General features: G+C 33.7%; 1 protein-coding gene across 5 annotated transcripts in view; it reads left to right on the top strand.

The window, feature by feature from the left end:
- Positions 1-27,082, top strand: part of NIPBL (NIPBL cohesin loading factor) — a 180,625-nt gene that overhangs the window by 133,315 nt on the left and 20,228 nt on the right. For all 5 annotated transcript variants that reach the window (XM_057708175.1, XM_057708179.1, XM_057708176.1 and 2 more), the window contains 13 exons: positions 650-732; positions 1,308-1,440; positions 2,526-2,669; positions 4,737-4,826; positions 5,915-6,129; positions 6,241-6,343; positions 6,949-7,047; positions 7,149-7,295; positions 8,906-9,040; positions 9,814-9,912; positions 10,729-10,782; positions 23,807-23,915; positions 25,434-25,570. In XM_057708175.1, coding sequence (XP_057564158.1) covers positions 650-732; positions 1,308-1,440; positions 2,526-2,669; positions 4,737-4,826; positions 5,915-6,129; positions 6,241-6,343; positions 6,949-7,047; positions 7,149-7,295; positions 8,906-9,040; positions 9,814-9,912; positions 10,729-10,782; positions 23,807-23,915; positions 25,434-25,570 — 1,548 coding nt within the window. The remainder of the gene's footprint in view (positions 1-649; positions 733-1,307; positions 1,441-2,525; positions 2,670-4,736; positions 4,827-5,914; positions 6,130-6,240; positions 6,344-6,948; positions 7,048-7,148; positions 7,296-8,905; positions 9,041-9,813; positions 9,913-10,728; positions 10,783-23,806; positions 23,916-25,433; positions 25,571-27,082) is intronic.

Here is a 27,082-nt window from a genome sequence, read left to right as displayed (position 1 = left end):
CACCACATGTGGGATCTTCCCAGACCAGGGCTTGAGCCTGTGTCCCCTGAAGTGGCAGGTGGGTTCTTAACCAATGCACCACCAGGGAAGTCCCTAGTTTACGTTTTTATTTTTTGATTTTGCCTAGTCTGGTTAGCATGAAATAATTTTGCATTTTTCTGGTTACTAGTGAACTTTTTCATATATTTATTCACTTTTTGGGTTTCCACAACTTTGAATTAACTATTTATATCCTCATCTTTAAATTTCTAATAAAGGAGTTGAATTTTCTTTAGTATTATATTCCAACATTTCATAAACTTTGAGCTTGCATTTTTTTCCGAAATTCTTTTTGTATTGATATTTTCAATCAAAATTGTTCTGACCTAGATCATGATAAACAGCTATTGATATTTCATTTGTTAAACACATTTGTCACTCTTAACATATTTTAATAAATAAAAATAAACTATTAATATTTTTATTTAGTTTTATAAAGTATTGAAATATATTTAGTATGCTAATTGTAGCTTCTTTTTATGTATAATAGTTAAGATTTTTAGTATTTAAATGTATTGCCCCTATATTCAGTAATAATATGGCAATAGCAATTGAAATAACTTGTTTGTTGATTATTTCTATCTGTATAAATTCATTTTTCTCCATCTAGGTTGACCAAGATGTTGTCATTACCAATTCTTATGAAACAGCCATGCGAACAGCCCAAAACTTCCTTTCCATCTTCCTTAAAAAGTGAGTAAAATAAACATAATCTGAAGGTTTTTTCCCCATATAGAGAATAGTTCAGTTATTTTATGTAAAAGATTAATCCAACTTTCTGCCATAGTCTGAACCTTGACTCTATCTCCCTGACCCCTGATTTCCTTATTTTTAAAATGAGGCAATTGGAATATTAAAAATCTAAAATTTTCCGAACTTGCTTGTTTGTTGAACGCCAGTAAAGGAAGAAGATTGAAATTCTGTAATTTTTCTTCAGTGAATTTTGGGACATTCTAATTGAATAGGAAAGTTTGGGGAGAGAGCTTTACTTAGTTTTCATAAGAATTTATAGTAATCTCATAGAAAAACAGTGGTCATTATTTAAAATGTGTTACACTTGCCAGAAAGTAATGTTAATGTCGATAAATGAATTCCCTGTTGTAGGGGAAAAAATGAAGTTTGAAAAACAGATTTGTTTTAAACCATATTTAATGTACTCTCTCATACCATGTTTAGATATAAGAGAAGGCTTAGCTAACAAAATTTCAGTCATATTGGTGAACATGCCACCTAAATTCACAGCCTTTTCATTATTTGTCTTTGAACAGATGTGGTAGTAAGCAAGGTGAAGAAGATTACAGACCACTATTTGAAAATTTTGTTCAAGACCTTCTTTCAACAGTCAATAAGCCTGAATGGCCAGCTGCTGAACTACTCCTTAGTTTGTTAGGGAGACTGTTGGTAAGAGTATAGCATTTAAAGATTATTAGATTACTAGAAGACCACATAATGAGGATGTACTCTGATTCACAGATGATGAATTCTTTAAAAATGTGTAAGGAAATATGACCATTGCATCTCTACTTTTGCATGTGCATAACTACACAATACTGTCAGTACCTTGTAGAAGACTTTGAAATGTTGTGACTTTTGGTGGTTTCATTTCACTATGTAAGATAATAGTGTTTTAAAAAATTTTTTTGTTTGTTTTTTTGTTGTTGTTTGGAGGTATTATATTGTTAGTTAAAAAGCATCTCAACACTGAGTCATTAGTTATTGTAAATTCATTTCAAAGCATGAACTGATTATGTGAACTCTGTTCCCTTTAAGAGTATTTCTAAAAACATGACACGTTTTAGTCCTCATGTAATATTGTATTAGAGAAATACAAAGAAATACTATTGTGATTTCTCTTTTTATTTTTAAATTACATTTGGACCTGTGCAGTTGTTACAAAGTTTTTGGGACCTTACTTTCTGTCAGCTGGAAAATATATTAGTACCATTCTGAAACCAAGATAATTTTTCATAGGCATCAGAATTCCAGCCTAAGAAATTCTTAGTGATAATCCCATTTTATAGAGTCTGCATTTAAAGAAAGTGACTGTGGGTTGACATATATATGCTAATGTGTATAAAACAGATAACTAATAAAAAAAATTTAATCAAAAAATAAAAAAAAGTGACAGTGTTCTTAGGAAGGTTTAATTTTTTATTGTTTTTAAATGAAAATGTTAAAATTCTAGAAACTCAAGAGGCAGTTACTGGGAGTTCCCTGGTCGCCTAGTGGTTAGGTTTCCAGGCTTTCACTGCTGTGGCCCAGGTTCAGTTACTGGTCAGGGAACTGAGAATCCTGCAAGCTGCAGGCGCAGCCAATAAAATAAAATAAAATATTTTTAAAAGGCAGTTACTTTGTGGAACAATATCACAGGGGGGAAAGATGTTCAAATTTTAAATAATCTAACAGACTTGGAATTTATATGATAAGTTGCTATTTAAAATATTATAAATTGGTTACATTAAAACAAAATTATTTTTCATGTGTAGGTTCATCAATTCAGTAACAAGTCAACAGAGATGGCTTTGAGAGTGGCATCTCTTGATTACCTTGGAACTGTTGCTGCTCGACTGAGGAAAGATGCTGTTACAAGCAAAATGGATCAAGGGTCTATAGAACGAATTTTAAAACAGGTATTGAGATAAAGAATTTGAATGGGAATAAGTAATAGTTAAGTACTTTTTTAAAGTATTATGTTGGTGTTGTATTTCATTTTTGTAAATTCGGAATAAAATCTTATTCCTAAAAGTGGGCTTTTTCAAAAGCTCCATAGAGAAAATTTGTACCTTATGGTGAATTATGTATAATGGGAACTTTCAAATGATTTATATACTCCTTAGTTTACTTTCTTTTTGTGAACTACTGTTAACAAATATATGATGCTGTTTTCTATTTGGTTTAACAATACTTTTTTTTTTTTTAAACTATGGGTGAGGTGGTAGTAATGCTAAAAGTTACTTAAGAAAATTGATAGGTGAATGATCTCTAATCATACCATGTACAACATTTTCATTTTCTTTCTACTCTTTTTTTTTTATGTCCATAACCATATCTATGCTAGCTATGACAAATGCCTCTAATTTTTTTTTCTTATTACTATACTTTGTATTTTGAAATACTTTTAAACTTACGGAAAAGTTTTAAGAATAGTACAAAAAGCTCCCATTATCTTTCACCCAGATTTCTTAGTGGTCGACAGTTGCTATATCATTCTTTTTCAAAATATACATGCATATGTATCTGTATATGCATTTTTATTTTCTTCTGAACCATTTTCAGCAGACAGGATGCCCTCGTGACCCCTAAATTTCAAAGTGTGATTCCCTGAACAAGCAGCACCAATTTTTATATCACTTAGGAACTTGTTAGAAATGTGAATTCCCAGGACTCTCCCTGGAACTACTGAATCAGAACCTCTGGGGTTGAGGACAAGCAGTCCGGTTTAATAAATCCAGGTGATTCTGTTGAATGCTGAAGTTTGAGAACCACTGCTTTGTGTATATTTTCCACAAAGAAGAACTCTCACTTTGGGACTTCCCTGGTGGTGCAGTGGTTAGGACTCTGCACTCCCAATGCAGGGGGCCTGGGTTCAATCCCTGGTCAGGAAACTAGATCCCGCATGTATGCCGCAACTAGGAGTTCACATGCCACAGCTAAGACCCAGCACAACCAAATAAAAATAAATATTAAAAAAGGAATTGTCACTTAAATATCCACAGCACAGCTATGAAAAGCAAGAAATTACCATTAATATAATACTGCCATCTAATGTAATATAACCGTTCCTATTGTATTTAATAGATTATCATTTTTTGCCATCATTATCGTAGCACTCAAATTGAACTAGATTCAACAGTGAGAGTCCCTTTAAACTGTCTTTTGTATCTTTTTTGATATCTTACTGTCTTTTCTTGAGGACTTTCTTACTTGGTGGCACAAGATGTTTTGGGGTCATCTTTTATTTCCCTACCCCCCAGCCCTGGAATCAGCCATTCCTTCAAGTATTGCTGATTGCTTTCATTGAAGAATGGTAACTAGGTGATTTTCATTTTTTCTGAGAGTAGACCTAGGACCTCTTATTTGCCACTTATGGCCATGTAGATTCTACACTGTAAAACTTGAGGGGAGATAGCCTTGGTATATATTTTTATGACTCGACATACTTCCAGATAGCTTTTGGAACTTTACAGTGTACTAGTTTACAGTGCTATGACTGATTTCTGAATGTATCCATTTCACTATACTCCAAGAACATAGTTTATTCTAGTCTTTGTTTTCTGCCTAGATATATTCTGAACCATATATTTGGCATTCACATGGTAAAATCAGAATATAAACTATAGACATGAATGTCAACTCAAAGTTTATTTCTGGCTTTGTATTGTTCTGGACAGGACTAAAGACACAGTCCCTTTCTGATTCTAGATCAAATAAACAGCTTAAATATGCCTACTGTGTATTTAATATCCTACATGAAATAAAGTACTATTTTATGTTAATTACAAATAAAAATATTTCCCTTTCAGAATGTTCTTTTCAAATAATATCTCAAAGACACCTGTAACACTTAACAATACAGATAATAACAGTTTCCATTTATCATTTATCAGATTTTTCCCTCAGATTTGTGTTTGCAACTGGATGATTTGTGAAAGTACATTAGTAATATCTTTTTTGTTACTGCTTGGTTTATTTTCTAGGTTTCAGGAGGAGAAGATGAAATCCAACAATTGCAAAAAGCATTGCTTGATTACTTGGATGAAAACACTGAGACTGATCCTTCACTAGTGGTAGGATTGTATTCTCCTTTTTTTGGAGGGTTTACATGTTTATTTCCAATTTGATCTGGAAGGAAATTGAGAAGTGTCATGAAGAGGAAAGTTGTATTGGACTATTGATTTTTAAAACAGGGATATGTGATAGTCTAAACTGAAAAGAATGATTATGGATTGATTTGTCTTAAATGGAATTCTGTTACAGATATTGTAGTTTACTAAAATTGTGTGACATGAGACATATTTGGAAATCTTTCCATAGGTTATCTTTGAGACCAAGTTAGATCATTGGCCCAGGTGGTGCATGGGATGATCTAGTAGCATATAAAAAGAAACTACTAGAATTTTATGTGTATATTTATTTTTAAATATAATCCTTAATTCTGTTTTTTATATATTAGGTATCTAGAATATTAGTATAATAAGTTTGTATGTAAAATTTATACACTATTGGGGCACTTTAAAAAATTTTTTTAATTGATAGGATTTGCATCTAAAGAGGTTGGAGATAATTAAGCTCTTCAGCCAACTACTGCAGGTTTTCAGTCTGTGTAGAAAGGAACAGATTATACAGTGATGTATGTCAATTATTTCGCAATAGAAGTGAAAAAAAAAACAAGAACAGGTTGAAAGAAACATTACAGGTGTGCCTTAGTGTTAATAAATTTCAATAATAATTGACTGTATAATTCTTGAAGAAGTAAGGTGAAATTTTAAAAAATAACTATAGTCTTCTGCCGTCAGCATTTTATCCATTTGTTCCAAACTTTTCTAATTGACCCATCATCTCTCTAATTTTATTGACTCATTGTGTGATACCATTGTTAGTTCAGTAGTATTGTTGACTTAGTACCGTTGTGTTTATAAAATTATCTTTTGACATCATTGATATAACTGTTAAGACAAAGTAAAATAATAAGTTTTCCATCAGTTAGATATTCTAAATGTTCTAGCTTTCTTAAAATGTCTTTATCTGATGGAAGTTTTTTTAAAGTAAACCTTGATTTTTGTATTCCTGATTGTGAATGCTTTAACTTTATCAGTAGGTTGGAAATTTTGGCACTAATTTCATCAAACTCAAATCTTACCAAATTTCTTTCCAGTTTTCTCGTAAATTCTATATAGCCCAGTGGTTCCGTGATACAACTCTGGAAACAGAAAAAGCAATGAAATCACAAAAAGATGAAGAATCATCTGAAGGAGCACATCACGCAAAGGAAGTTGAGACAACTGGTCAAATTATGCATCGAGCTGAAAATCGGAAAAAGTTTCTTAGAAGCATTATCAAAACCACACCTTCTCAGTTCAGCACATTAAAGTAAGATCCAAAGAGAAAACATCTTTACTTTTTCAATTATCTCTTTGGTATCTATTTACCTACTTTACAAAAAATTTAAATAAGTTAAAATTCAATGACTTTTTGTTGCAGGATGAACTCTGATACTGTGGACTATGATGATGCTTGTTTGATTGTTCGATACTTGGCCTCTATGAGGCCGTTTGCCCAGAGCTTTGATATTTATTTGACACAGGTAAACTGGACCAGAATTCCTTTTACAATGAAATTGACTTTTCTAATTCTGGATATTTGTGTTTGTGTATGATGTCTATTCATGGTTGAGAACACGTATTTTAAAAAATCACGAAAGTAACGTTTGTTTCCATGTTCCATATTTGTTAAAATGTCTTTGTTCTGCATGCCTTTTACCTCTTGATTCTTGGTTTACAGATAGATGGATATGTATCTGTATGGTACAGGTAGAGTGATTGATGTTTTAAAAATAAATTATTCAATTCCAAGTTATTATTTAAATGATATTAAATATCCTTGATTAAAGTTACACATAGGAAGCTTTCAGCGGGGCTACAGGTTCTTGCAAATGAAGCATAGCAATAAAAAACAGGTTGAATGGAGACTGCCAGGACAGGAAAGGCCGGCCCTAAAACATAGAATGCCTTGCCATGTTTTAAGTTAAAGCTTTGGATCAGTAAGATAACAGTTCTTTTACTCACTTATATAAGAATTAAAGGAAAGTAAATATGATATTTATTTTAATTGTTTGCATGTTTTCTTTCTATATTTTATTAAATGTTATGTGTTCTAAAATTGATGAAAATGTCAATATTTGCTTGGCAGATCCTTCGAGTTCTTGGTGAAAATGCAATTGCCGTTCGAACAAAAGCCATGAAGTGTTTATCTGAGGTTGTTGCTGTAGACCCCAGTATTCTAGCAAGGGTAAAGAGGAGCACAAATGATTCTTTTTATTTGAGTTTTCTATTCAAATTAAAATATTAGCTCTGCTTAGTGTAAGTTATATATTCTTTATTTTTCTTTAGCTGGATATGCAGCGAGGAGTTCATGGACGATTGATGGATAACTCCACCAGTGTCAGAGAAGCAGCAGTAGAATTGCTAGGTCGATTTGTCCTTTGTCGACCTCAGCTTGCTGAGCAGTATTATGATATGCTGATTGAAAGAATATTGGTATGTTTGTTGTGTCATTTTTATTGTAGTTTATGAATATAATTTTGCCTTCCTGAAGTCACTTTTTAAAAATGTTAAGCTAGAAATGTAGGTATCAATTATGTATTTATATTGCCTAATGTATAAACTATTGCAACTTTCTAAAGAAGGACATATTTCAAGAAGAGGGCTGCTCAATATTGTAAAACAAGTCATTGGCAAAAATTGGATTCCTTTTTCCAGTTATTATTGCCTTTTGATTATGCCAGTTTACAATGAGTTAATGATAGGAGCTACATAGCATAGTTAAATATTTTGGACAGGAATCTAGAGTAATTATATATGTATGTATATAAACAGGAAGAATTATTTCAGGGAGGACTAGATATAGAACTTTGGTGTCTGACAACATTTTTGGCCATTATGTGTATTTACATGTTTACTTAAAGCTAAATTACGACAAGCTCAGATACCTGCAAGTTAAACAAGAAAGTCATTTGAGTCTTAAGAGCAAACTTAAGAAATACTATTCTAAGATATTCTTTTCTTCTATGTCGTTGAATTCTCTGGCCCTGAAGTATTTCCCTGGACAATGAAAGGAAACATTGGCATTACAAAATATCTGTAGAATCTTCATACCACCCACTCAGCATATTGGCTTCTTCTGTAACTTGACAGAGATGCATTAGGTACAGGACTAGGTATTCCTGAAATGACAAAAGTTTATTTTATCACCCTTAGCCCATTATTAGAATGCTGTGGGACTGAGAGTTACAGATAATTTCGTCTTCAACCGGCGTAAAATCTTGATGGAAACAAAGAATTTTAAGGAAAGAGTGTGGAAGAATTTTTTCCATTTTAGGGCCTCACTCTTTTCAAGAGTGAAGGGCAAACGCAGTAGGATTTTCAGATTTAATGAAATCTGACAGCATCTATCTTGGCAATGTATCCTAAAATATTTTCACAATTGCTAAACTGCATAATGGAAATAATTTTGCACAATAAGTGTTCAATGCTTTTTGTTTATTTTAAAAATGCTTTAATTAGGAAAATTTGTAAAGTTAAAAATAGTACAAGGAACACCCATGTATCCACCACAATATTTCACCTCTATTTTATTTATTCTCTAGCTCTTTTTGAGACACATCCACCATGACATTGACTAATTTAAAAAGGCCAAGCCAGTCTTGTTATTTCCTCATGGTTTTGTTTCATTTAATCTGTTCCTTTGTTTATATTTACTGTAAATCATAAGATAGTGACAGTGGTTTGAGAGTTAGGTTAAACATTTTTGTTAAATGTACTTCATATGCTGTTTAAGTGCCAGACACTGTCCTAAAGTTTCGTATTTGTTATCCCATCTTATACTCTGGTCTTGTGTCCAGTACTATTTAATATTTTTCCATGTATTGATATTATATTTTAAAAACAAAGACAATATCATAAAATAACTCACATTTATAGTAATATTAATAAAAGAGCATATAAAAAGGAAATACATAGGCCATGTTTATTATGTTAATAAATTGTTTATATATTGCTTGTTGGTATTTTCTGATTTCATTTTATCAAATTTCATACACCTAGGCATCTCAGTTTTTCTGACATTTAAAATACCTTTCTGTTCTTAGGATACTGGTATCAGCGTCAGAAAAAGGGTGATAAAGATTCTAAGAGACATCTGTATTGAACAACCAACATTTCCGAAAATTACAGAAATGTGTGTAAAAATGATTCGCAGAGTGAATGATGAAGAAGGCATTAAGGCAAGATAAAAATGCTGACTACTTTAAAATTCATTTTTCATTAATGTTTTAAATAATTTAAATGGTTATTTTATATAAATTTTGTTAATATACATATATGTAAACTTTACAAGTGAGTCAACACTTTAGATTATAAATTCAAGAAGAAGACATACTTTTAGGTGTTTTTATTTCTAGATCTTGCATTATTAATACAATCTGATCTTACCCAACCATTTAGCAATTATAATATTTAATGTCATTGTAAAGATTGCACTGTATGTAGGAAGTTTATTATCAAATTAAATTTATTTTGATTTTCAAATGGTATGTGCTTGGTTTTCTAAATTAGTAAATACTTTCTTGAAAGTTTAATCCTGAGTTTTTCATTAGTGAATTTACATATATATGATTTCTCTGTACTTCTTTTTTGGGTTTTTTTCTTTTTCTTTTTTTTTTTAACAACTCCCCTAAAAGTAGAAAAAATATTTTTTATTTGATCAAAAGCATCTGAGTGTGTACTATCCAGAAGTTCTATACTAAGCATAGTGTTACCCATTTAAAATCTTTGCCAAATTGAAAAAGATTATAATTTTTGTAAATTAATTGGTGATTTTTGAAAAAAAAAAAAAAACTGAGGATGTCATATCAGAAATTTCTGGTAATTTGTGTTTTGTGTAGTTATTTATAGTTTTTTCTTTATAGTTTTGTTTTGGGCTTTAATGAGAATTTGTGATTAAGAATTTTGCCACATTTGTTGTAGTTACTTAGTTTGAAATTTTTCTTTCTTCTAGAAATTAGTGAATGAAACATTCCAGAAACTCTGGTTTACTCCAACTCCACACAATGACAGAGAAGCAATGACAAGGAAAATTTTAAATATCACTGATGTGGTAAGAAGGACTGGAATAAGGATGGTCCCTGTGGGTGCGAACCTCATTGAGGCCTGCCTTATCTTACAGAGGGAGAGACAATGACAAGATATTTCTTTATTCTCTACTACTTCCCTTACTTTATATTTCTGGAGATACTTAAGGGATGCAAATAAGATGAGAATGGTGTTTCTGCCTAGCCCCACTTTTTGGCATCCACTGACTTAAGTTCTGACGTTAAAATTCTCCAGGTTCTTCCAATGATTGAAAACTTGACAGGGAAAGGAGAAGTGGATGAAAAGATACAATAACCCATGGATGGCAACCTGAAATGACATCATAATTTCTACCTTTTTCAGAAAACTTGAATTACGATTAGTTTCGTTATGTTTAATTATACACACAAGCTACAATTTTTTTTGACCCAGAATACTTTCCATGTGTTGAACATAAGAAATTTTATGTTATGGATTACATGATCATGTCTGTTTCACTTTAAATCTGCTATCTAGCAGGAAAATAAGAAGCAAATATTTCCATTTTTATTGTTTTAGACCTTACAGATTTTTCTGATAATGTGTGATTCAATATACTATTTAGAATGTAATAACATTTTTAATTTCAATACAGTAAACTGATTTCTTGAATGTCTTCTAAGATATTTTTAGAATAAAATTCTTTAACATGGTAAATTACTGACTGAAAAAGTTTACTCTAAAAATAATTTTTTTTAATTTGGAACTTTGGACATTTATATACTTGAGGCTACAGTATAGCAAAAGTATATTTTAAATTAAATTTCTAATTTTGATAGTTTCATCATATTTCTCTCCTTAGGTTGCAGCATGCAGAGATACTGGTTATGACTGGTTTGAGCAACTTCTTCAAAACGTGAGTGTTTGTAGACTCTATGATTTAAAAGAAGTTTTTCAGTTAATTTTTGAGTATATTCTTTGTGGTAGGGAAAATTTATTTCAATATATTAGGCTGAATGTTTTGGTTAACATCCCTATTTAATCAATTGTTCAATTCCTTACTACAAGTAAGTTTTCTAAATCACTAATATTGATAATTCTGTCTTCCTGTCCTTCAAGATAATTTTTTTATCCCTTTAATCTAGATGATAGATATGAGATCTATAAATAAGATATCTAGATTGCATTAAATATATATTTATGTTATTTGACATGTTATAAAATATGTAGAATTTCCTATAGTAGTGCAGGATTAAACCACAATTAGTGTTCTTTAAAAATTTTATAAGTGGAAATATTTATCTCCCTATGAATTTTTTTATTTAAGAATTTTCAAATAGATAGACGTACCCATCACCCAGCTTCAAAAATTGTTAGCATTTTCCTAATATCTTATTTATCTCTATCCCTCCCCATCTTTTTTTTTTGTTTGTTTGTTTTTGTTTGTTTTGGCTGTAATATTTTTAAAGAAAATACCATACTTTATATCGTTTCACCCGTAAATACTTTAGTATCTATCCTTAACAGAAAGGACTTTAAAAAATAACCAGAATTATCTTTATCATCTATATCAAAATAAACGTTAATAAAACTGTTTCCTAATATCTAATACCTAGTCATTGTTCACATTTCCCTGATTGTCTCAAAAATATATTTTTATAGTTGGTTTGCAGTTTGGTTGACATGGCTCTTAAGTCTTAGTCTATAATAGTCAACGCTTCACTCCTTTTTTCATGCCACTTAAATGTTTTCCTGTAGAGTGTCCCACATTCTGGATTTCATAGATCTCTTCTTTATGGTGTCATTTAAGTTGTTCCTCTGTCTGCCATTTTTTTCTGTAAACTCTTAAGTTAGATCTAAAGGTTTACTAATACTGAAGTTCAGTTTTAGGAGTACAGACAAGAATACTTCACAGATGATGCTAAATACTGTTGCCTCACATCAAGAGTCACATAATGTTTGGTTGTCCCATTTTCGGTGATTTTGAGTGCCTGGTACATCTGTTATAAAGTCTTTCAGGACTGGTTTTAAATGATCACTACCTAGATTCATTATTTTCATTAGAAGTTGCAAAATACTGATTTTTTTCTAATTATTTTATTTATTCCATATTAATTAGCAGGGGTTCTTCTTTAAAGAGGAATTTTGTCCTGGTATTTGGTTACTGTGGAATATAGTTTGTACAGGGAAGGCAGGGGAAATGCTTTATTCTTTTCCATTACTTATCAGTTCTCAGAATGATGAGTTTTCCTGTCAACTTTCAAAGGTGAATAATGAGCTTGTTCTTTTTTTAAATATCAGTGTGAACTGAAAGATTTTTATATTTTTGTATTTTAAGTTATTGTAATCATAATTCTTTTTGAAGCTCAAATTGTCCCATTCTTGCCCAATGGTAATCCCTTCAAGCCGATCTTGTATCTTTTTGGCATAACCTCATTACTCTTTTGTAGTCTGATTACTTTCTGCCTTTACAAGATGCCCCAGATTCAACTTGTATGTTTTCTTTCCCAAACCTGAAGTCAGCCATTTTTCCAAAGAGCCCTGATTCCCTTTGGTGGGAATAATCTGGGTGCTATGGATATTCATTGCTAATGGGGTTATCATAGCTTTGGGCCTTTTCAGAGGATATAGCTAGAAAATATATTTTTTTAGAAAATAAAAATAAAAAATTACATTGATATTTTTAATTCAAATTTAAGATTATGAGATTCTGCTTCTTTGATTTATTATTTCCTTTAGGCTAAAAATCTTATTTCCAAGGAAATGGGCATAATTTCTTATTTGCTTTGTCCTACTATATTAACATTAAGATTACTGGATATAGTTTAAGATTTTATTTTTTACATTTCTTTTTATCTATAGCTCGTTAAACATATACCATTAAAAGTCTGTCATGAAAAAAGATTTGACCCTTGAATTCCAGGGGCAGCAGTGTACCAGTCCCCAGAGCAAAGCTGGTCAGAGGATCCCCCTGCCTTGTCTTCTCACCAGTTACTGTAATCTAACGCCAGCCAATCCTGTGTCCGCTTTTCTCCAGCAAAGTCTGCTAATACAAACCTTCTTTTTGACGAAAATAGAGATTCTAGAACCCACATTAAGGCAATATTTAAACTTTGAGTTCAGAATCAAATTTTTAAAATAGGGTATAGGTTCATTCCTCTCCCCCAAAGTATAACAGTTAACTTCTTCAAGAAACAGAGCACCGAGAGATCTCCACAAGCTCCAAACCCTGGCGTCTCTTCCTTATCCCACCTCCAGTCCTTCTTCCTGACTTTCTTGGTGGTCATATTCCTGTTTTTCTTTATGGTTTACTACCTGTGGGTGCATCCCTCAGCAATATGGCAGCTTTGCTTCTTTTAAACCTTACTTAAATAAATAACATTGTATTTCCAAAAAAAAAAAAAGTCTTATCATGAAATAACTTTTTCTGTTTGATTTTGTTAACAATTTACCGTTGTTTATTTGTTTACCCTTTTATTTTTAAGAATACTTTTAGTAATAAAACTGTATTTAGCAGTACTTTTAACAATCAACCAAAATTACTTTATTGAGGCATAATTTACATGCAGAAATAGTCACCAATGTTAGGTGTACAGTTTGATTAATTTTAATAAGTGTTTACAGTGATGTAAAGAATATCACTCTTAAAAGCTTCCTTGTGCCTCCTTGTAGTTGATCCCCTCACTCTGGCCCTTGGAAACCACTGATTCACTTTTTGTCAGTATAATTGCCCCTTTTGTAGAATTTCATATCAGTAGAATCATACAGCGTGTAGTCTTTTGTGTTTGACTTCTTTTAACTAGCAGAATGTTCCTGGTATATTAATGTTTTTTTCCTTTTTATTGCTGAGTATCAGTAGTATGGATGTATCATAATTGCTTTATTAACTCACAAATTTATGGACTTTTGATTTGTTTTCAGTTTGGGCTATTATCAGTAATGCTGTTATGAATATTTGTGTGCAAGTTTTTGTGGGGATGGGTGTTTCCATTTCTCTTGGGTAAATTCCTATGACTGTTATTGCTGGGTCATATGGTGAGTGAGAAACTGTCAAGCTGTTTTTCCAAAATGGCTGAACCATTTTGCATTTCCACCAGCAATGTTCCAGTTGCTCCACATCCTCACCAGTACTTGGTATTGTCAGTCTTTTTAACTTTAGCCATCTGGTAGTGTGTAGTAACAGATTTTTAAAAAAATTTTAAGATGCCTTTTTTAAGCACCCTCATGGTGTTTGCTTATGTGATCCAGTCTGTAATATCTTGGACTCTCTTCATCAGTCATCTTCCATTTTATAATTTTACATGATATATTTGACATCCTTTCCATCCTAGGTTAAATAATTAGCTCTGTATTATAGAGCCTTATGATCATCCTAGCTATGCTTATGTCACCCATTCCAGAGGGGAGACAATAATTTCTAGAAAGCTCTACAACCATGTTTCATGTGATAATTATAATAAATGTGTAAGTAAGAACTGTGTGGCTATCAGAGCTGTCATTAGTTAGTATTAATAAAAAAAATCTGAGATAATATCCCTATGTGTTATTGGCAAGTTGGAAGCAGAAAAAAGAAGACTAAACATATAACCTCTTAGCAGTAGTTTTATAGTCTTTATATCTTTATTCTCTAGTCTTCTTTTAGTTCATTGCTTTCTATTGCTCCCTATTCATTGCTTTCCTAGTTTAGTTTCTGCCAACAATTTAGTTTACCAAAGGACATTGTGACTTTCTGATACAATCCTTAGACCAGCAGAGTTTAGTTTAATGAAATAAAGAAAACTAAAAAATATTTCTATAAATATGCGTGTTGGAGGCATAGCCACTTTTAGCAGTTGTAACAATACTGTGCGTAAATTTTAAGAGAAGCTGGGAAGGATATAAAAAAGAGACTACTGGAATTATTCTGAAATCTTGAATCAAAAATAATTAGCATTCTTACTGTTTCCACATGAGCTCATGTATACACATTCCATTCTGTCCAGTTTCAGATGTTTCTCATTATTATTTTTGTATTGGGTTGACTTCATATAGATCAGTGATTCCCAGGTGATTCCCACATCCCATGGAATGTGATTTCCTAGGGCAGCAGTCCCCAGCCTTTTTGGCACCAGGGGCCGGTTTCATGGAGGACAGTTTTTCCATGGGTGGGGGTGGGGGGGGGTGAGATGGGATGGCTCAGGTGGTAATGTGAGCAGTGGGGAGTGGCAGATGAAGCTTTGCTCCCACATCTGCCACTTACCTCCTGCTGTGCAGTGCAGTTTCTAATGGGGTTGGGGACCCCTATCTTAGGGAAACTTGAAGTACTACAGGAAATGGCTTCATATTTACAGAGGCATCAAACTCTGTCCACTAACTATATAATTTTGTTAGTATGTCATATATAAGTATACACCCACATATACACATTTTTTAAGTGTATGGAAATTCATTTCCCTTGTAAGTTCTAATGAATTCATAGCTTTTTGTTATTTTTTCAGTAGTATGTGAAAGAAAAAGTTCTATCATGAAAGTCCTTACATTTTTTTATTTCTCAAAAAGTGGTTCAATTAGTTTAAACCACTATCATAGCCTATTGGTGGGTAAAATTAATTTTCAGTGCCACTCATCGTCATCGCTTAAGATCTAAGACTACAGCCTTTTTGTAGTTTACAAGAAAATGTAGGCAATGAAAAAGCTTTAATAACCTGTATTTCATTTGTTCCTGGCCTTTGTGTCTAAAACAAGATCTCCTTCTTGAGGTTTACAATCAAATGCTCTTATCGCCATCAATCAGTGAATGAATAGAAAAGCTGATATAGCCATACAATTTGATAGTGCACCACATCATAAAGGAACAGACTACTAATACATAGAGCAACATAGACGGTTAATGAAAACACTCTGCAGAATGAAGGAAACCTTACACAGAAGCGGACATACTCTGATTCCGTGTATATGAAGTTCAAGGAGAGGCAAAACTAACCTGTATTGGAGAAAATCAGAGGAGTGATTGCAGGGGGCCAGGCATTGACTCAGAAGGGACATGTATTAGTCATCTTTCTCCAGAGAAACAACCAACAAGATACTGAGAAAGGGAGACAGAGAAAAGATTTATTCTAAGGAATTGGCTTATGTGATCATAGAGGCATTTAAATTCCACAGTCTGCTGACTGCAAATTGGAGACCCAGAAAAGCCCCTGGTGTGTTGTTCAGTCTGTGTCCTAAGGCCTGAACCATGGAAGCTGATCGTGTAAATCCCAGTCTGAATGTGGGAGGAAACCAGTGTCCCAGCTCAAGTACTGAGAATGGTTGAATTCTTCCTTCCTCTACCTTTTGTTCTGTTCAGCCGTTCACCCACATTGGAGAGGGAAGTCTGCTATGCGGAGTCCACCAGTTCAAATGCTAACCTCATTTAGAATCACGCTTACTCACCAACACGTCCAGTAATAATGTTTAACCAGATAACTGGGCATCTCTTGGCCCAATCAAATTAACACTTAAAATTAACCATCACAGTTCTATCCTTTGTTAACCTGGCACCCGTATACATCTCCTTAAATCATACTAAATCTCCAAGTAAAAACAATAACAAGGTCATGATTTTACCTAACATGATACAACTATCATGCATACAACCAAAAATGCACTAACCCCTTCCCCAGAAGAAGTCTTTGAGTGATGTTTACTCTTCTCCTTGATATCCCATAATTTAAAGACTACAATGTCAGATTAACATTTAAATACTATCATATGAAGTCAATACACTTTATGTTACATTGTAAGGGAATAAGAGAGGTGGGGGAAGAAAAGTATTTTCTCACTTTCCCTCTTGATCTCTCTCTCCCTGTCCCTCCCTCCCACCTCCATACACACAACACACACACACACACACACACACACACACACACACATATATTCATGACAAAATAAGTGAGAAAGATTCATGGCAATTAAAGTTCTTATTTCTATAACTGGTAATGTGGTCATAGCTGGTATAATACTAAGAGATGGCCTAGGGTATCTCTTGTATTCCGTGCTCTTCCTTACCCCCATTGTAGAGTTGTACTCCAGTTTCTTTTTGGTAGTCCCAATCAGTCACTCCATCCAGAACCCTAACTCCCTTCTTTGCTTGTTGATTCAGAGGAATGAGGAGAGCAGAGTAATTGGGTGACAGTCTTAACTTTCAGTCCAGTGGGATTATTGTTGTGTCTCCTGGTAGAAGCATTCCCTCTCTGGAACCTCTCTCTAAGCCAGCAGAGCATAAAGTTGCTGAAACAGAAGCAGAAATTTTGCTAATGGTCACTAGGGGTAATAGTGAATGATGCCCCTCAGATTTCCATCTCTTGATTCCTGGACCATGAATTCTGAGTATGGACTAAACATCACCATGTATTGGGTGCTGTTTCAGAGCATAAGAGCCTGCTAGAGAATCTTGCCCTAGCCATTGCAAGATACTGACACCTATTTGTTGCTGTGACTGAGTCTTTAAAAGGCCATGCCACAGTCTATTAAGTCAGCTGTTTCAGAATGGTGGGGAATATGAGCATGGGCTCATTGCTGCACTTCTTTTGCTGTAAAGTGAGTTTCTTAATCAAAAGTGATGCTGTGTGGAGTGCCATTATGGTAGATGCAGTGTTCTGTAAGTCCACCGGTGGTAGTTTTGGTAGAAGCATTGCATGTGGGAAAGGCAAATCTGTATCCAGAGTATCTGTTCCAGTAGGAACAAAATGCTGCCCTTTCCATAATGGAGGCAGTCCACTGTAATCAACCTGCCACTAGGTAGCTGGCCGATAACCACAGGGAATCATTCCATATCAGGAACTCAGTGTTGGTCTCTACCACTGGCAGATTGGGCACTCAGTGGTAGCCATAGCCAGTGTGGCCTTGGTGAGTAGCAGTCCATGTTGCTGAGCCTATGCATGACCTCCATCTCTGCCCCATGGATAGTTTGTTCATTGAGGCCATAGATGCAGGCCTGGGAGAGAGAAGGCAGTGTAGCAAAAGTGGGAACCAGAGGCATTTAGGCCACTTTTTCATGTGCCCTTCAGCCTGCTCTGACCTAATCATGTATATACCACTTCCATTTGAAGATAGAATGCTGCTTTGTACACCCAACTTTATGGATTGGTGAGTCAGATAACACCCAGTTCATGATGGACAGCTCAGAATGCATGATAATTTGGTGGCCCATGGCTAGGCATTCAGTATCTACTAAGGCCCAGTAGCATGCCAAGAACTGTTTCTCAAAAGGACAGTTTTTATCTATGGAGGATAAGTAGGGCTTTGCTCCAAAATCCTAAGGGCCTGTATTGCAGTTCACCTATAGGGGCTTGTCAGAGGCTCCAAACAGCATCTCTATCTGCCACTGACACTTTAAGCACCACTGGGTATGCTAGATCAAATGGCCCAAGTGTCAAAGCAACTTGCACAGCAGCCTGGACCTATTCCAGAGCTGCCTTCTGTTCTGGGCCCCACTCAACACTGGCAGCTTCTCAGGTCATTCAGTAAATGGGCCAGAATAATATACCCAAATGAGGAATTTGTTGCCTCAAAAATTCAAAGAAACCCACTAGGTGTTGAGCGTCTTTTTTGGTTATAGGAGGCACCAAATGCAACATCTTATTCTTTATTTTACAATGGATACATCAATATGCCCCATACCACTAAGCCCCCAGGAATTTCTTTGAAATAGAAGACCCCTAAATTTTTGTTGGATTTATTTCCTACCCTTTGACACGTACATCTTACCAGTAAGTCTAGTGTGGTTGCTATTTTTTGCTTACTGCATGCAGTCAGCATAATGTCATCAATGTAATGGGCCAGTGATCTCTTGTTAAAGGGAAACATAATCAGAATTATGCAAACTAAATTATAATGTATGGCTGGAGAGTTAATATACCCCTGAGGCAGGCCAGTGCAGTGTATTGCAGGCCTTGACAGCTACAAGCAAACTGCTTCTGGTGGGCCTTTGACAGGGATGAGAAAAAGGCATCTGCCAGATCAATAGTTGCACACCAGGTACCAGGGGATGTGTAAATTTGCTCAAGCAATGATATTTCATCTGGTACAGCAGCTGCAGTTGGAGTCCCAGCCTGGTTAAGGTTATGCTAATTCACTGTCATTCTCCAGGATCCATCTGTCTTCTGCACAGGCCAAATAGGTGAGTTGAATGAGGATGTGGTTAGAATCACAACCCCTGCATCCTGCAAGTTTTGATGGTAGCACTAATCTCAGCAGTCCTTACAGTAGTACAGTATTGTCTTTGATTTCCTATTTTCCTAGGTAGATGCAGTCCTAGTGGCTTCCACTTGGCCTTTCCCACCATAATAGCCCTCACTCCATTGATCAAAGAACCAATGTGGGGATTCTGTCAGCCTCTGAATAAATCTATTCTAATTTTCTATTCTGGAACTGGTGAAATAACCAAGGGATGGGTTTGCGGACTCACTGTGAAACAGACCTGAGCTATACCTGCTTTGATCATCTGACCTCCATAAGCCCCTACTCTGATTGGTGGACCACAGTGATGGTTTGGGTCTCCTGGAATTAGTGTCAGTTCAGAGCCAGTGTCTGGTAATCCTTAAAAGATCTGATAATTTTTTCCCCCAATGCACAGTTAACCTGGTAAAAGACTATAGGTTCCTTTGGGGAAGGTTGAAGAAAAGATAACTATAAATTTTCAGTAGTGCATAGGACTCCTTCCTCAAGAGGATTCTTCAAAGAATTGTGGATTGAATGTGTCTCTCCAAAATACATATGTTAAAAGCTTAATCCCCAGTGTGATGACATTAGGAGATGGGGGCCTTTGGAGGATAATTAGGTCATGGGGTGGGGTCCTCATGAATCAGGTTAGTGTCCTTCTAAGAAGAGACATGAGAGAAATGACCTCTCTGCTCTCTGCCCATGTGAGGATACAAGAAGACAGCCATCTGCAGGCTAGGAAGAGGATTTTCACCAGAAACCAACCATGCTAGCACATTGATCTTGGACTTCCAGCCTCCAGAACTATGAGAAATAAATTCCTATTGTTTAAGCCACCATAGTCTATGGTATTTTTTTAAAGCAGCCCATACTAAGAAATTGGTACCAGTAAGTAGGGTGCTGCTGAAATAAATACTTAAAATTGTGGAAATGACTTGGGTAGTTGGTAGATACCAGAAGATTTTAGAGGTGCATACTAGAAAAAACTGATGTTGCTGTGAAGAGACATTAAAGGCAGTTCTAATGAGGGCTCAGAAAGAAAAGAGAAGCACTGTACAGAAAGCTTCCTTCTCTTTAAAGCATATGTATAACCATGTACAGAATGTTTGTAGAAATATGGATTGGTTAAAGGGCATTCTGATGAGGTCTCAGATGCAAATGGGGAACATGCTGTCAGACAACACAGAAAAGTCAGTCCTTGTTACAATGTGGCAAAGAACTTGGCTAAACTGTGTTTCTGGTTCTAGTGTTTTGTGAAAGGTAGACCTTCAAGTGATGAAATTGAATGTTTAGCTGAGATTTCTAAGCAAAGTGTTGAAGGTAGAGCTTGATTTCTCCAGCCTGAGTTTACAGTCAAATCCTGTCTCTATCTCCATTGTCAGCCAGTGAATGGGAAAAAAAAAACCTGATGTATCCATACAACTTAATAGTATGCCATATCATAAAGGAAAAACTATTGTTATGTACAGCAATATAGGTAAATAATAAAAACATTATGCAGAGTGAAAGAAGCCTTACACAGAAGAATGCACATTATGATTCCATTTATATGAAGCTCTAGGAAATACTAATCTATATTGGAAAAAAGTCAGAAGGGGGCCAGGGATTGACTGGAAAGGAACATGAGGGGCCTTTCAGGGGTGATGGTAATAATCTAGATGCGTGGTTCTAAAAGTTATCAAGATTACCTATGACTTGTTAAAAGTGAAGTTCTAAGGCTCTACCCCCAGACTTACTCCATAACTCTGAAGTTGGGGCCCTCCATTCTATAAACAGTCTGCAGATAATTCTGATGTAAATTAAAGATGGAGAAAGACTGTCCTTTATCTTGGTAGGGAGTTTGAGTTACTCTAGGTGAATACACTTAACAAAACCAGGCAGGTGTGCACTGAAGATTTGTACGTATCATTTCATGTAAATTTTATCTCAGAAGGAAAAAAAGAGTGAATATACTGATGTCTACAGCTTACTTTGAAACGCATCAAAAAGATGAATAGAGATGTATATATGTTTACATATACATATGCATACATCTATACATACATCTACGCGTCTGTCATGCGTCTGGTTTAACATCAGCACGTGTGTGTATGATTTAACATTAAACAAAAAATAAGTAATCATGTCAGAGGATACAGGAGAAATTGCTGATAAAATTTAATACCCTTGAAAGATAACTTTTAGTAAATTAGGAATAAAATCTGACAGAATAAACTATAAAACCTAACATGAAAATCATGCAAAATGGGAAGGTGTTAAAGGAGATCTCATCAAAGTCAAGAATAAAAACTATTCATCAAACATGTCAAAGTGATTATAAAATGTATATGGAAAAGTGAAGAGCTGAAATTAATTGTCACTTCTGAAAATGCAGGAGCCCTGATGTGCCTTAACAAATATCAGGACTTATTTTTTAAAATACAGTAATTAAGATAGCATGGACTTTTCAATAAGTGGGACTGGGACAAGTGGCTATCCGTAAGGATTGTTTTTATTCTTCAACTCCGCAATTAATTCCATATAGATTAAAGGAAATCTTTAAAACTTTTAGAGGAAAGTATATGTATGTATGAATATATTTTGACCTTTCTTGGGGAAGAATTCCTTAAGTCACAAAAACCACTAAGCTGAAAAGATTGATAAATTTTACTGCCTTAAAATGAACATTTATGAATCAAAAAAACACAAGTTACAAACAGGGAAAGATATTTAATACACATAAGACTAACAAAGGATCATTGTTAAAAATATATAAAGAACTCCTGTTCTTAAACCAATATAAGGCAAGAGTCCCAGTAGGAAAACAGGAGAAAGTCACGAATGGGCAAGTCATAGAGGAAATAGCACATATGATTCAACCTTATAAATAATATGGGAAATACAAATGAAGACCACATTATACACCCATTTAATTGGCAAAAGTTGAGAAGTCAGGTGATAACAAATGATGGAGAAAAGATGGATTAAATAGCATCCCTTAAACACTGGTGCTGAGAAAATATTACAACAAAAGTTTTTAAATTTAGCATTATTTCATAAAGTTGAACATTCATGTATCCTGTGACCCAGTAATTCCACTCCAAGGTATATACCAAAGAGAATCTTGTATATGTGCACCAGGAGACGAATAATACTCATTATGTCACTGAAATTGTAATTAACCCATCTTCAGAGGAATGGATAAATGAATTGCAGTATAGACACACAACGGCCTATTGTATAGCCAGTGAAAATGAATACAGTAGTTTCATGCAACAACCTGGATTACTGTAAGTGACATGTTGAGTGAAAAAGGCAAATCTCAGAAGACTACATCCAGTATACCTTTTAGAAAGCTGAAAATACAGCAAAACTATAAACAGTATTTAGCTTAGACAATTTTTTTAAAGCAAAGAAATTCTTGATAAGTGGTACCTCGAAAGTGAAACAAGAAGATGGAATAAAGGAAGGAACATCTGGGGAAATATAAGTTATTGGAAATATTCCTGTTAGGTTCATAGTGCATCATTATATTTATAAATAAATAAATTAAAAGGGCACATACCAGTATAGGCAATGTGTCATGTACCAAAATTTATGGTTAATACTTTTGTGTTAATACTTGATGTCTTGGAGAGCAAAAAGAAAAAAACATGGTGAGGAAATTGTTTTCTACTCCTGCCTGAAAAAGACCAGGCTAGCGTATAATTTTAATAGCTACTTAAGGTTGAGCAGGACAAGGAGAATTTGCTGTTCAGAGTTGAAACTGGGTAAATTGAAGTTTTCTTGCTTTGATTTATTTCTTTAAATTGGACGGAAATGTGTGTGATATATTCTGATGGGTATCAGTTTTAATCGTTCATGCATCTTGTAGTGAAAGTTTAAACTTGTACTGTCTCATACTAGCCACATGTGTTTTTTCATTTAAATTAATTTGAATTTTTATTTACTTTTAATTCCTCAGTTATACTAGCCGCATTTCAAGTGTTTAGTAGCTGCAAGTGGCTTGTGGCAGCAACACAGGACAGCACTGATACACAACGTATCCGTCATTGCAGAAAGTTACATTGGACAGCACTGGAACTCTTGACAGAAATTACACATTTCAACTTCTTTAATAGCCCCAGAATTGTATTAGCTATTCTTTATTAACAAAAGATATACCTTACATGACTTTACCATTGACCTCTGATTATGAATGACTGGATTGGTTTTATTTTTTGGCTGTAGTTAGACTGATCTCTTTTCCTCATATCATTATTCATAACACTTTTCTAACATTGTTTATTAATAATTTGGTAAAAGATAGCAAAGAAATTCAGCCTTGTGTTTTATAACTGCGAATTTTAAGGTGCAATTCAGATGTAGTTACAATTATTTTTAAAATGTGATTAACCCATAATATACTTTTTTGAGACATCAAAGAACTTGAAATAATGAGGAATGGATTTCTAGTTCTTTAAAACCACTCAACTAGCACTGAGTGGTAATCTTAAGGGAAGGTCACCATTCTTATTTCTCTCATTTTCTACCTTAGGTCCTGCACATAGCAATTTAAATAACTTCATACTAAAATTGTTTGAAAGTATCTATAAATTACTGGTTTATATTTTAAAATATTCGTTATATATTTTTGTTTATTAATTTGCATTTTCAGCATTAAATTGTTAATAACCAATTGAAAAGCTTATTATTTATGGACACATTTAATGCATTTATATTATTATTGTCTAATGAATAATTTTACTGGGATTTTTTTTTTTATATATATATATATATAGTTGTTGAAGTCCGAAGAGGATTCCTCATATAAACCTGTGAAGAAAGCTTGTACTCAACTTGTTGATAACCTAGTTGAGCACATTCTTAAATATGAGGAATCTCTAGCTGGTAAGACATTTTATATATTGGTCATTATAAAAGTTGATTTTATAAGATATTTTAAAATACTTTGGGCACATTTCTCATTTTTGCCTCTAGCTCTTCTTAGCCTAGTAATTAAGTACCTCAGTTTTAAATGAAATTTGTCTTTTGTTTGGTGTTGAATCCTAAGCTTATATTATTATGATTGACTAATATTATCTAGAGCAGTGCAATAAAAGCATAGGACTCATCTCTTCCACATGTTTTTCAGTAGCACATAATTTTAGATGTCATAATGAACAGTAATTAAAGTCCAGGGGCTAATACGTATTTAGCTAAATGCACTCATCCAAAAACTGTTCAGTGTCTTTCAAATTATATAAAATTTTCTATCAAAATGAAATTGTTTTAATTATTATAAAAATGTTTCTAAAAGATTTGTAGTACATTCCTAATATCATTTATAATTATTATATAAAATGTGCTTAATCTTGACCTAGAAAGCTGTTAATATTTTTTAAATTGAGAAATTCTTTATATATTTAACATTTTATATTATCTATCACACTGTCAGCCACAAGATTGAAGTTATTAATGAGAATATAAATAATTCAAACTATAAAAGTCATAATTGATATCTATTGCTTAAAAGCACACAAGACTAACACTATTTCCCATCCCCTAATGTATACTAATGAGGAACAATAGTCAGCCTTTGTCGATTTTCAGAATTGGGGGCCAGTTGCATCTTGCAGAGATACCATTTGTGGTAAAATTGTTGATATTCTTTATATTTTTAATGCAGTTGTTTTTTCTTTAATTTTTTTTTTTCATTTTCCATGTTTACCTCTTTTTCTTTGTATCTTCTATTCTGTTTCCCCTATTTTTCCCTATCCTAGATTTTAAGGGTGATACTGTTGTCACTTAATGTTTAAAAGTTGCTGATCTCCTCTAAAAATTCCTAAGAATCCAGAAACATTGTATCTCCTAACTAGCAACATTTTCCTCTAACCTGAACAGCATTTTGTTTAGTTTTCTAATATAGGGCTAGTCCACGTAATGTATCATTCCTGTCTTCCAACAGTCTTCTACCACAGCAGCGTCTCTTTTTTTCCCCTGAGTACCCTTAAACACAGTATCACCTCAGCTAAATTTTTTGTCCCCCTTTGCTAATTTTCTGTCCCATACTCATTTCCATCCATTTTTAGGTATAATCAACACCATGTTTATTCTCAAAACTCTGTCTTTAAACTTCCCAGCTTTCATTCTGCTCTTTAACTTCAGTTCTACTCCCCTCAGTGTAAAACTTGCCTTCCATAGTGCAGCCTCGTTGTCTTTTATCCTTAATATATACAGTTTTATATAACAAAGAAAAAATGAGATGCAGGAAGTCTAGTATCATAAGAAATGCTAATCTGTTGTATTGAGGCATGTACTGATTCTATTCAGGAAATAGTATAGTATTGAGTAATTTAAATAATATTCTGTATAATTTCCAATGCCTTGTCATATTTTAGTGTCTTATTTCTCTGTTTGTTTTTCCAGACTCTGACAATAAAGGTGTGAATTCTGGAAGATTGGTAGCTTGCATAACCACTTTGTTCTTATTCAGCAAAATAAGACCCCAGCTCATGGTTAAACATGCCATGACTATGCAACCATATCTTACCACTAAATGTAGTGTAAGTATAGAGCTGTCCTATTTTTCTCTTATATAAACCATGTAGTAAATATTTTTAATTTAGAATTCACATTGTGTCATCCACATTTTCACTGACAGGTGACAGTCATTTTCACTGACACATCAACTGGATTATGTACTCAAATGTATGTTCTAATATCTGTGGCAAGTTATCTACAAACATCATTTTTCTGATGTATTATAAAGTTCAGGTTCCATTTCTCTGCTAGCTTCTCAAGCCAAACCCTCAATTATGCTTAATAAATGTTGCAACTATTGTTAAGACTTAAAAGGTGAATGAGGCAGAGTTCCTGTCACTGAGAAATTTACTGTCTTTTGGATTCTCATTTTGCGATATGGAAAATCTAGGAACATCAGAGAGGCTAGGCTGTTATTTTAAGTTAATATTACACATACTGTGTTTTCCTGATATCAAATGTGAAGATTAAATATTGCTTGAGTAAGATAATCCAGCAACTTACATGATAGCATGGTGAGTTAAGTGGCTTATTACAACACTAAATTTTAAAATACTCTAAAAACCTATAAATATAAATAGTTTTTTACTTACTGTGTTCCCAGTGGTCCTAAGGAGCTAATTTTAACTGTTTACTAAATTTGTTTTGCTGCTGTGGTCAGTTTTTTTGGCAATCTAAAGTAACAAATTCTAGGTAAAAAATTTCAGGATGTCCTGAGAAATTTTAAAAACTGAGGAAAGTATCAGAAGATAAATACAGTAAAAACAATATATAATACTTCTGAAAACAACATTTGACAACATATAATTCTATCTTTAGGGCTTGTGTTAGATACAGGAATAAATTGATCAATGTGTAATCTCTGGCTAATAGTAATAGCTAGTATTTATTGAACACAGTGCCAAACACTGTGAAGAACTTTACACGCATTATCTCACTTACATTGTGAAGTCGGTACCATTATTATCTCAGTTTTACAGATAAGGAAATGAAAGCTCAGAGAATATAAATAACTTGCCCAGTGTCACACAACTGACAAGTCCCCAAACTAGAATTCAGTACCATGGCTGTTTGCCTCTAGACTCTGAACTATAATGGAACCTTTATAAATTGTCGTCATTTCGGTCAATATTTTTTTAAAGCAAGGTTACTTTGAAAAGATTTTGTATAATTTGTTATGCATATATACATATTTTTATATATACACTAATATAAAGTTTTATATAAATAAGGCCATCTCATATATGATAGACACCTTTTTAAATATTTTTTTGTTTTTTATATCGTACCCCCATCTTTATTCCTCCTCGTCTCAGGATAAGCAATCTGGAATATCCTTGTGCACTTTATCCATGTTTCTATAATTGCAGACACATATACACACATATTCATATGGTTGACCAGATTTTTAAAAAATCAGGTCATGTTATATACATATCTGTTAGGCATTTTTACTAATCTCAAAACAACTAATATATGTTTAATTCATCCTTTTGAATGGCTACATATTATTCATCTTATGGATGTCCTGTGAT

This window comes from Hippopotamus amphibius, chromosome 15 (genome assembly GCF_030028045.1).
Source record: "Hippopotamus amphibius kiboko isolate mHipAmp2 chromosome 15, mHipAmp2.hap2, whole genome shotgun sequence".
NCBI classification, from domain to species: Eukaryota; Metazoa; Chordata; class Mammalia; order Artiodactyla; family Hippopotamidae; genus Hippopotamus; species Hippopotamus amphibius.
Note: the sequence above shows the minus strand (reverse complement) of the source record. Positions and strands in the feature narration are given on the sequence as shown.